General features: G+C 53.2%; 1 protein-coding gene across 3 annotated transcripts in view; it reads left to right on the forward strand.

Moving 5' to 3' along the window:
* Positions 1-11586, forward strand: part of SIRPA (signal regulatory protein alpha) — a 42559-nt gene extending 30973 nt beyond the window's left edge. For 2 of the 3 annotated variants that reach the window (XM_032419332.1, XM_032419333.1), the window contains exons 8-9: positions 5113-5152; positions 7405-9897. In XM_032419332.1, the coding sequence (XP_032275223.1) occupies positions 5113-5152; positions 7405-7659 (295 nt within the window). In that variant the 3' untranslated portion in view covers positions 7660-9897. Of the gene's footprint in view, positions 1-5112; positions 5153-7404; positions 9898-10053 lie in introns of those variants that run through there. The other variant, XM_032419334.1, reaches the window with a different exon arrangement.
* The last annotated feature ends 224 nt before the right edge of the window (positions 11587-11810 follow it).

Below are 11810 nucleotides of genomic sequence, written 5' to 3' on the forward strand. Positions count from 1 at the left end.
GTGGATTTCAGAATTGCAGAGCAGGAACTGAGGTTCTGGAGTGGAGGCCAGAGGTCTAGGGTTTGACTCCCAGTGGAACGAGGAGCCATAGGAGGGAGATGATCTGACTTGTGTTTTGAAAGTACCACCCTGAGTGGCGTGTGGGGAACAAGCTGTAGGAGGTGAGGATGGAGGCAGAGAGGCCCAGGAGGAGGCCGCTGCAGTGGTAAAAGCCCATGCTGGTAGCTTGGGCCATGGTGAAGGGATGGCTGAGAAAGGGGCAGATTCTGGATATGTTTTGGAGGTAGAGTCCAGAGGACTTGTTGATGGATTATAGAGTCAAGGACAGTCCCAAGGTTGGGGGCAATGGGAGTGCTGTGTGTGTGTGTGTACACCAAGTACACTCTTTTCAAGGGCAAGACTTCACTTCTTTTTTTTTAAGATTTTATTTATTTATTTGAGGGAGAGAGAGAGAGCATGAGCGGTGGGGGTGGGGGGTAGAGGGAGAGGGAGAAGCAGGCTCCCCACTGAGCAGGGAGCCCGACAGGGAGCTTGATCCCAAGACCCTGAGATCATGACCTGAGCCGAAGGCAGGAACTTAACCAACAGCCCCCCCAGGTGCCCCCAGACTTGACTTCTGTCCTTTGCCTGAAAACCTTCAGTGGCTCCCCGCGGCCCTCAACAGTCCGGCAGGGCCACTGGAGCCCTCAAGCCCCTCGTAGTCCAGCCCCCATTGACTTGGACAGTTTCCCTTCCGGCCACTCCTCAGCCCTCACACCGTGACTCAGCCACGCTGCATTCCCTCCACGGCCTCCCACACGCTCTGTCCTCACTCTCCTCCCAGCCCTCTCCCTGAGATGCGCTCCCACACCACCCAGGGTTTCCACCGCGCCAGGGGGCAGCAGTCACCATGGGCTCTGCGAACAGCGCCCCCTGGAGTTGTGCAACATAGGAGCTCGAGTGGGCACCCTTCCTTTCACCTGCTTACCTCCTTCCCTTCCCCCAGGGACAGGGGCCTGTCCTGGGACCTCTCCTGGCGCCCCTGAATTGACACCACAGTGTATTCAAGCTGTCTCTGCACCTGCCCCACACTATAGTCCACCCCCCACCCCCGGTTGAGGGCAGGGATCCTTTCCCTCAGGTTCTCCTGAACCTGTCACCATGCCTGGAATGGAATAGGTGCTCAGTTCAGGTTTGCGGAATGAACCAAATGCATGAGGAATGAATGAATGCCATCCCAAACCACTGCCCCAATCCGCAATCTCTTCCCCTTCCGAATCCCTAAAACTCTCCTCGGTGCCTTCACGGCCTCAGATACGGGAGGATCGCTCTTTTTTATTTTGTTTTTATTGTTGTCATTATTTTTTGCTTGTCTTAACTCCGGAATTAGACAATAAGTTCCCAAAAGAAAAGGACAGTGTCAATAATAGTAACGACAGCGTCAGCAGCTAACATCCATCCGGCGCTTACCGCGTCCCGGGAACCGATCTATGTCTTTTCCTCTAGTGGCCCAACGGTAATTTTAATTATAGCAAAAACCCTCTGATTTACTATCACCCCATGTTAATTGAACAGAGCTTCTCAAACTCGAGCGTGTGGCAGAATCTCCTGGACGGCTTGTTAAAACCCAGATTACTGGGCGCCTTCTCCCCCCGAGTTTCTGATGCGGGGTTTGCATTTCTAACAAGTTCCCAGGTGGCGCTGATGCTGCTACTTCCAGCCCAGACTTTGAGAACCCCTGTTCTAGAAGGTTCTTCTTGTCCCTGTGTATGCAGAGGAAACCGAGGTTCAGAGAAGTCGTGTGACATCCCCAAGGCCCCACAGCCGGCAAGTACCAGAACTCCGGCTCCAGCCCAGGTTTCCCTGCCACGGCAGCCGGTGCTGCTCACCACTGCTTTCATGCCTCCTGCTGCCTATTTTTTCTTCCCCAGAGAAGCCAACCATTTTCTGCCTGTGTTTTATTTTTCTAGTGTGAACCTACCAAGGGAGCCGTGAGATTGCTTGCTCCCTTTCATCTCCCTAAACCAAAGCGCTAGCTGCTGAGCGGGGATGGTGGTTCCCATGCAGTGGCCACCTTCAGTCAGCCAGCTGGGATCACTTTCCAGAAGACGCGGGTGTGGAAAACAACTGAGCACCCTGGAGAGGGTGCCCGGGGAGGGTGGAGGGGGGCCTGCCGCCGCTTTGAGCTCAGAGAGCCCTTCAGGTTGCAGGGCTGGTGGAGGGACTGGGTATCTCTAACTCCCTGGGTTAGGGACATACCGGTAGAACATTGTCCGTAATCTTCCCCAGCTCAGACGAGAGAAAAAAACTCGGCTCCCTTAATTGGGCACTGGGGTTCATTCGGTCAGCCATTTGTCCACTTGTCAGACATTCACTGCGTTTATTCTTGGAATATTTAGGGCTTCTCTGATTCTTTCATTTATTCATCTGAACTGAGCCCAGCTCAGTGCCTGGTCTTAAGCTGGGGCGTTGCAAAGGAGAGCAAAAAAGATACCAGCCCTGGTCTTGTGGCCCTTTTGATTCAATGTTCATTCATTCATTCATTCATTCATTCAACAAATACTTAGGGCATGCTGACAGTGCACCAGCCTGTTACCGGGTGTTGGGACTCTAGTGTGGAGCCCACAATCCATCAGGAGGCAGGTCACCAAACAAGCTGGGTGGGAGGTTAATACACGATGTGGTACAGGTGCTGGCTAGATAAAATAGAGCTAGGCAGGGAGCAGAGCAGGGGGTGGGGGGCAGTGGGCCGTCAGGGAAAGCTGGTGTACAGAGGTGACATTCAGAAGGTAGCTGAAGGATGGGAAGGTTCCTGCTGCGGGAATATCTGGGGCAAGAGTGGGCCAGGCAGAGGGGACAGCCAGTGCCAAGACCCCGAGGCAGGAGCAGTTGGACACGTTCATGGAACACGGAGGAGGCTGGGGCAGCTGAGCTGGAACAGGCAAGGGGAAGAGATGGGAGACTAGAGCATTCAGCGGGGGCCGACCGCGCAGGTGCGCCATTCTGGATACGGAGATGGATCTCACTGTGTGCTGACAAGGGGTTGAGGGTTTTGAGCCGAAAATGGCATGACCTCACCATGTGGAGAATGGCACGCTGAGGGGTGGGAACAGAAGCAGGGACACCAGGGAGGAGGCTCTTCAGGAATCTAGGGAGCTGGGATGGTGGAGGAGACTTGAGTAGCTGAGGTTGATATGGATTTTGGAAGCAGGGTCAACAAGAGTTGTGAAGGGTTAACATGGGTTGTTAAGGAGGACAGAGGAGAATCAGGGATGATTCCCATTTCTTTAGCCTGAGCACACGGAAGGGTAATAACAGTGCCATTCTGAGATAAGAGAGACAGACACAACAAAACGGATAATTGCGTCTCATCTGCAATATTGCTCTGAAAGGGAGGAACCCAGTGTTCTGAGAATGGAATGTGAAGTTCAGTGAAGGTTTCCCAAAGAAAGGACTATTTGAAATAGAATCCGAGGAAAGAGAAGCAGTGAAGCAAATGAAGAGGCAAGGAGGGCTGCCCGTGCAAAGGCCCTGGGGCACTCTGAATGTCTTCATTCCAAGTCACTTTTACGCACCTGTACCCATGGGCTGAGGAAGCAAGGCAGGCAGGCAGCAGACGGACACATATGCCAGACAGGAAAATAGGCAAGGAGGCTTGAAGGTAACCTGGAGGGGCAGCCCAGCCAGCCCAGCTCTGTCGGAGAACCTTTCCCAAGGAGGTGACACCATGGTTAAGTCTTGAAGAATGCACAAAAGTTAACCAAGAGGAAAAGTGATTGAGGGCGGCTTTCCAGGCCATTGTTGACGCAAAGTATATCTCATCGAGTAGCCGTTGTGAAATATTTGGTGGGTGGATATGTGGGTAAATAAGGTCAGGCAGTGAAAGGGCCTGGGGCAGTCCACAGGGGCCAGACCACACGGGGCTTACGATGGGTTGATGGGTGATGGGTTTTACTTGAACCAGAGGCAGTGGGGAGCCTTGGAAGCGTTGGAAGCAGTAGAGGTGTGGATAGATCTTCGTGATCTTCCTTAGCAGCCGGTGTCCCTGCCCCCAGAGGTCTGGTTCTGTGGCCACGTGGGCCTAGTCATGCCCCAGAACTGCTTTCTGAGCCAAGATCTCATGCCAAATCCATTAATAACCCTGCTGCCAAGCCCCATTGCTCATTTCTGACATTATCCAGGCTCACATCCCCAGAGTTGCTGGCCTGAGAATTTACACAACTCCTGCAGAACCGTGGCTCTGGTGTGCTCACCACCTTGACCATGACCCAGCAGTGAGCCAAGCCACGGCCTCCAATTACAGAATCAAGTGCATGAACGGCTTCTTTGATTAACCAGGACACTGTGCCTTCTCTTTTCTTTTTTTTTTTTTAATGCTAAGACCTAGATGTGTAGAATATAGAATGTGTGGAAAATATGGGAACTAAAAGGAAGAAAAAAAAAAACCTTCCAAAGACCACTGCTGTTAGCATTTTACTATATTTCCTTCCCGTGTTATCCATACATTTTTAGAATTGAGATCATTCCACAGAGAATGTTGCCTTTTCGCTTATCATTTTAATGTAATCATTTGTAATAAAAAAAACTCTCATAAACCTTTTAAATCTCTATGAACCTATCCTAATTTCCTTAACCAGTTCCAATTGGCAGAGCTGTAACATATAAACCTTCCTTCCTATCCTGCTCTGTGACAAATGCCTCTGTGCATAACGCTTTTTCTATATTTTGAATTCCCCCCAAAATGCTCACTTATGAGTCAAAAGATGAGGACACCTTCCAAGCTCTTGATTTTGCCAAGCTGCCTCCCAAAAGGCTTATACGGGTTTGCCCTTCCCGCCAGCAATGTATGAATGTGTCTGTTTCACCATACCTTCCCCAGCACCCAGTATTTTAACTTTTAAAGATCCTTGCTGAAAAATTAGGTTAGGAAAAAAAAAAAAAAGATAGTGCACGGCTTAAAATTCCTTCTTAGTGAGATTGACCCTTTGGTCCAAACATTTGATAAACAGTTGTGTTTCTGTTGTGACTTGCTCCACCCGTATAGGAAATGGAACGAAATGTTATTCTTACCGATTTGCATGAGCACTGGAGATAGTGAGGATATTTTTATCTGTGCGTCTCTTTCCTTTTTAGGTTGCATGAGCCTGAGAAGAACACCAGAGAAATAACCCAGGTACAGTCTTTGGTGAGATGCCCTTCCTGGGAATCTTGGTCGTGTGATTTCCTTGCCTCAACCAGAGTTGCAGATCCTGCTCTAAATTAAGACTCCTTCCCCAGAGTGGGGGAGGGGGTAGGGGATGGGAAGAGTGGGGGAGCCTGGCATTCCTGATGTCCCCCTCGTCCTCTGTGCACTCTCTCCCTCTGCCCCAGCCAGGAGAGTGTCACAGTCTCCTTGACCCAGCGCACCCATTGTACAACTCCAGGGGGCACTGTCCACAGTTCGCTCACTAATTGCCTCGTGCAAGGGCATACTCCCTTTCTAGCGCCTTCTCTTCAACACTGCTGATGCAATTGGGCAGGCAACGTGGTTGGCCTGATTCCGAGAAACCCAGCCCTGCTTCTCTCACTGGCTGATGCTGTCAGACCTTGGAGGCAGAGGGCTGCCTCTTGTAATGAGACGGGCCCTGCCCTGAACCCGAGAGCTGTCCTTGACATTTCCCGGGCTGTTGTCATCGTTTTAGACACAATCTGTTGTAGAGAGTTGGGGCTGGTAAAAGGCACAGCGTTTGTAGGCCTAAACACCGCGGCCTGCTCTCCTGACCCAGTCAGCCCCCAGTGGCCCTGGGCTCGAGCTCGAGGGGTAATTCGAAAACAAGGCCTTGTCCCCAGTCATTTTATCTCTGGATTTCTTTCTGGGACCTTCAGGGGTCATTGAACTGGTCATTGAAACCTGCCCAGAATTCACAGCCAGCCAAGACTTCCTGAGCACCTACTGTGTGCCAGGCCCTGGGCAGTGAGAAAGGCAGTCACAACCCAGCCCTTGTGGACTCGCAGCCTTGTGTTTAGAATCCCCAGGGCCAGGTGCAAGCCTCTGCCAGGGAGGGAAATTAATGCCGTTGCTGTAGGTTTCCCAGAGGGAAGTGAGGGAGTGTGCGGGGTTCAAGACGGAGGGGCTGTGTGGTGAGACCACCGCTTGAGTCCAATAGACTTTGGATCCTTTCCAGCTGTGTGACTTTGACCCAAGTACTTAACATCTCTGGGTCTCAGTTTCTTCACTTGTAAAATGCGGTAAGTAATTCCAACAGACTGAGTTGGGCCTAGAGAAGGTGCTCCGTGTGATGGCATGGAGCCTCCAAGCCCTGCCGAGCTCTGTGGGGATCACTGTGCACCAACCAGGGGGAGTGGTTGCTGTCGCGCCTCCCCCCCTCACCCCGCTTCTACGGTCTAAGTGCGGGGCACAAAGGGAGCAGAGTTTGTAATTCGTGATGAGTCATTTTAAGGCGACCATTGTTCGTGATATGATGAGCACGTGGGAGACCTTCAGGTTGGCTACATGGCGGATGATCGCTAACATTTATTGAACATACGTGTTCACTCAACATGTGCCCGGCTCTGTTCTAAGAGCTTTACCTGGGTGATCTTATCTGATCCTCACAGGGACCCTGGAAATAGACACTATTATATTCCTGCTCTACAGATGGGGAAACCAAGGCCCAGAGAGGTTAAGTGAATTGCCCAAAGTCCCTTAGCTAGAGAGAGCCCCACCAAGTCTCACTGCATCTGCTCCCTGGGGCCTTGTTCTCACGCGCTCCTCTCCTCTGTCTCCCGGACCCCAGCCTCACCCTGAGTGAGGCTGAAATTTCTATCCATCCATCCATCTATCTATCCATCCATCCATTCATTCAACACTGATCGGGCTTCTTCAATGCTGGCCTTGGTTCCTGCATTCTAACAAATACCTAATGAATATGTGTTGAAGAAACCAGTAAGTGAATGACTATCTCCACCCACTATGGGTCGGCATCTACTTGGACCCCCAAACGGAGTCAGTCCTGGGTCGTGGAGAAGCATGGGTTGAGGAAGCACAGCGTGGGAGCCCTGGAGCCGGCCGAGGGCAGGGTCTTAGGATGAAGTGGTGCTTGAGCTGGAACGTACGGGGTGAATTGGGTTTCATGACGAGGAGAAGGGGGTCGGACACCAGGCAAAGGGAAGAACGCTGAAAAGGCAGGATAGAGCTTCGGGAGGAGGGACACTGAGGCAGCGCTATGAAGTGACCAGGCTGGCTGAGTTCAGGAAGCTTCTTCAGGCTTTGTGGAGATTGGAAGGGTAAGGTTGGAGGCAGGTAACCTGGGCCAGAGAAGAGTGGGTCGTGACTTAGGGCTGAACCAGTGGGGCCCAAGGGGAGACAAAAGCATCCAGCCTTGGTGCCAATGGGTGGATGAGTGGCTGGGGGCTCCAGAGTGAACATCTCTCCACCACATTTAGATCCAGGACAACAATGACATCACCTATGCAGACTTGAACCTGCCTAAGGGGAAGAAGTCTGCACCTCGGGCCGCCGAGCCCAACAACCACACAGAGTATGCCAGCATTCAGACCGGCCCGCCGCCCGCATCCGAGGACAACCTCACCTACGCGGACCTGGACATGGTCCACCTCAACCGGGCCCCCAAGCAGCCAGCCCCCAAGCCCGAGCCATCCTACTCGGAGTACGCCAGCGTCCAGGTCCAGAGGAAGTGAATGGGACCGTGGTCGTCTCTAGGGTCTGTCCTTACGAGCCTTCCTGTCCCACGTGGGACAGCCGTGATGGGGACAGCCAGCCCAGTTCCCAGAGGGCCGGGATGGCGCAGGCCCAGGGACTCCAGGATGAGGCTGGCTCTCGTTTCCCCAACCCACTTGGCTCTCCAGCATTTCCAGGGCAGCCACCGTCCCCCCACATCGCCACACATGGAGGCCGATGGTGCCAGACCAGCCGGGGGACCAACCTGGGAACTGGCCAGAGCCGCTGGGGGTCCAAGAACCCTCATGCCTGTCTCCATCAACATGTGGGTCTTGGTCATGGTCTTGGAGACCCTGACTGCCCCCTTGATGCTCTGCAGCCTGATCTTCCAGGGTGAGGAGAGAGAAAACACCATCTCCTTTCACCACCACCCAACTGGGGCTTGGGGAAAATGTTCCGTTTAGATTGAACTGCCCCATCCATGGAGAAGCTGGGAAAAAACAACAACAAAAAAAAAACCTCCAGGACACACATCCCAAGACTTGGTGAGATTGCTGCCAACGGTCCTAGCCTCCCCATCCCTGGACTGATGAGGCACAAGCCCTGGGGGAGGGGAGGATCCTCCAAGGAACTCCCACACAACCACCACCACCACCACCATCAAGGACTGAGTAACAAAACCCTTCTCCTGGTGGCCCTCTGAGACTCCTTGAGGACCCATCATCCCAACCGTGATGCTCCACGTGGCCCCTCCTCTCCTTTCTAGACCTGAGCTTGCTTCCTCCAGCTAGCACTAACTCAGCAACATCTCGCTGTGGACGCCTGTAAATTATTGAGAAATGTGAAATGTGCAATCTTGAAACTGAGGTGTTAGAAAATTTGATCTGTGGTGTTTTGTTTTGTTTTTTCTTAAAACGACAGCAACGTTATCTTGGCTCTTTGTCATGTGTTGAAGTCCCTGGTTGGGTCTTGTGTGGTCTAAGGTTTACCAGTTGGTGGTCCTGGAGGGACCCTCTTACAGCAGAAACAGAGTTCCTTCACGTCCCAGACCCTGAGGATGGGGAGGAAGGTTGCCGTGTGGCTGCTCCATGGAGACGCTTAGCCTTAGTCTCTCTCCCGGACGAAAGTGGCCACGCCCTCAGCCAAGCCACGTGGCTGGTACTGCTGCCTTCCGTGCCCCCAGCGTGCAAAGCCCAGCCTGCCCAGGCTGTGTCTCCAGGCTGCGTCCTTCACAGTGCAGTCTTGTGGAGACCTGCGGCCTCAGCCTTCTCATCCAGAAAGAGGAGAGAGGAAAGATGCCCTCCCCTTAGCAACTGCCCCCCTCCCAGCTCTCTGAGCTGACCCCTGCAAGAGGAATCTTCTATTTCTGCTCTCAAACCCTTCCGGGATCAGACTGGAATAAATCCAAGACAGCCAGGAGGTTGGGCAGATGCTGTGACCTGTTACCCCTGCCCCCCCACCCTTCTGATGGGGGGTGGGGGCCTCGCTGGGCCCAGGGCCAGCACGTGTAGCAAGCCCTGTTTATTCAGTCTCCACGTATAACCGACCAACTCTTCGAGCTGAGGGGTTCCTCTCCCTGCCTCCTCAGTCCAGCCATTCGATGCCCCAGGGATTCCAGGCCATCAGAATGAGAAGCTGAGCCATCTTGCCCATCAGCAGGTCCTACACATGGAACACTGAGCTCAGCTCAGACCCAGTTCTCTGGGGACAGTGATTTGGCATTTTACATGGTGGCATCCAGGAAGCAGCTGAGCCAACAGGCCATGTGGGCAGCTTTGGCCCGATGAGCCAGAGTTTCTCTGTGGGAGCACAGTGGCCCAGCCACCTGGCTCGGGCCATTTCCAAATTCCAAAAGGTTGGCTTGTAAACCTCAGTCTCCCTTGCTCCTGCCCAGAGAAGGCACACACGTCAAGCGTGCACACGTATGCACACACACACACACAGAATTTTAGAGAATGTTTTCTTGGTGCCATTTTAATTTTATTTTATTTTGAATTTTGGAAGGGGAGTAAGGGAATGAGGCCAAGGAAGTTGTGCAGCTTTAGCTCGGCCTGGCAGCCTGGAGGTTCCCATACCTTGTGTATCGAACCCCAGGAAAAGGAAGAGGTCGAAACAACACTGCGGAAGGAGCGTGGTTTCGGGAGTTTATTTTAAGACTGCTAGGAAGGAAACAGGCCCCATTTTGTATATAGTTGCAACTTAAACTTTTTGGCTTGCAAAATATTTTTGTAATAAAGATTTCTGGGTAACAACGACCACTCTGGATGTTGAGCGTCTTTGTCTTTGCGAGTGTGACCCCCTGTCCCCAGGAGCCTGGGAGAGGGTGGTGTGTGGCCCCGGGGCTTGGAGACCGCAGGGCTTGGGTCTCTCCCTTGGGTTTTCTAGACACAAAGACTTTGTTTCCCCTGGCGCAGAGCGAGTCGGTGGAAGATTGTGCCCCAGACACCTGCGTAAGCCGAATTCTGACAGACAATCACGTTTGAATCCTGGCTCTGCCAGTTTGCAGAGTTCACACAGCTCGCCTCCTCCCGGAGACTCAGACTCATCATGTCATCGACGCAACGGGGATAGTCGTACCCCCAGCCAGGGTTCCTGTGCAGATCGAAGAAGGCCAGGGGGTGCCGAGCCCCATGCTTGGCGCGTGGCAGGCCTTCACTAAGTGTTGGTCCTTCCTCCCTGCTCTAGAGGTTGCACAGCTGGGACTGATCGCCCCTCCCCACCTATGGGATCTTGGACAAGCGGGTCACCCTCTGGGAACCTCAATTCCCCCTCGACTGACTGAATGAGGAATATCCTCGCCGGATGGTTCATGTCAAGTGCTCGCATATAAAAGGTGCTCAATGAATGTTCGCTTCCTTACCTCTCCTCCATTGGAATATTAATAATATTAATGACAATTGTATAATGACAGTCATAGGATATTAACAGCAAGTGGGGCTTACTGTGTGTTAGCACTTGACCTTGATGAGCTCCTACAATCCTCACAACTGAGGTAGGAAATATTGCCGACCTCATGAATAGGTAAGGCACAAGGAAGAGGTAGAATCTATGCAGGGTCACACAGCTGACGAGTGCTGTCACTGAGTCTCAGGCTCCAGCTGTCCGACCTCAGTGCGCAGCTTCTAACCCCCGAGACCTCACGTATGGGCACTGACCGGGCCCTGTGGGAAGTAATCGCCGGCGCCTCACACTCCTTACCTCATTTAATTCCCCCCATCCACCAGACGAGGTGGGAACTCTTGTCATCCCTATTTTATGGATGAGTAAACTGAGGCCCAGAGAAGCCAAGTCTGTTTCCCAGTGTCCCATGGCACAGTGAGGCTTTGAACCCAGAGAGTCGGGCTCTTCCTCATCACATCCTACCGCCTCGTTCACTTACAGCGGCCAGATAGCAGTGGCTGTGCCCATTTGGCAGGGAAGGAAGGTGGAGGCGCAGGAGACGCGGGGCACCTGGCAGAGCTCACGCAATGAACCCGTAGTCGGGTTGGGACTCGCACTTGGGTCCACAAGCCCACGTGGGATCATCCCCGAGCCCTCGGCCTGATCCCGTGTTCAGGGATCTAAGGCACCTAAGGCAAAGGAGCCTCTCGCGGGGCTCAGGGCAGTCACCTGCCTCGCAGGCTGGGCCAGAAAACTGTGACGGAGAGCTCAGCCTCCCTCGGGGCCCAACCTGGGAAATCTGTGTGCTGCTTGCGGGGATGAGGTGTTCAAGGCAAGCATCCAGGCTGAGTGGGCCGGGAAGTGCCTTGCGTTTTCTGGGAAGGTGGGGGGATGACAGACGGCGTGTCCGGGTAAGGAGACTTGGGGGATGTATTTCCTGCAGTACCTGGGCCTGCCTTCTCCACGGCCCAGATCTCCAGGGCTGCGGGTTGGCAGGCAAAATGAAAGTTGATAGGAGCCAAGTGACCCTCTTCCTGCCCGCCAGGAAATCAGTCTAGCAGTTGGCATTTATTGGGTACCTCCTCTGGTTCCGCGTTGTGCAAAGGAGAACCACAGGACCCCACTGCACCCCCCCACCCCCCCATATGAGGACCCAGAGGTCATTTGCAGCGCCCCACCGGCCCCTTTCACATGATCATCAGGAAAATCTCTGCCTTCTCCGCAAGATTCTAACGCCCAACTGTGAAAAACCCTGCATGTTCTAGCAAATTCCCACCAGCCAAAATTTGAC

Source organism: Phoca vitulina, unplaced genomic scaffold (genome assembly GCF_004348235.1).
Source record: "Phoca vitulina isolate PV1807 unplaced genomic scaffold, GSC_HSeal_1.0 scaffold22, whole genome shotgun sequence".
Taxonomy (NCBI): Eukaryota; Metazoa; Chordata; class Mammalia; order Carnivora; family Phocidae; genus Phoca; species Phoca vitulina.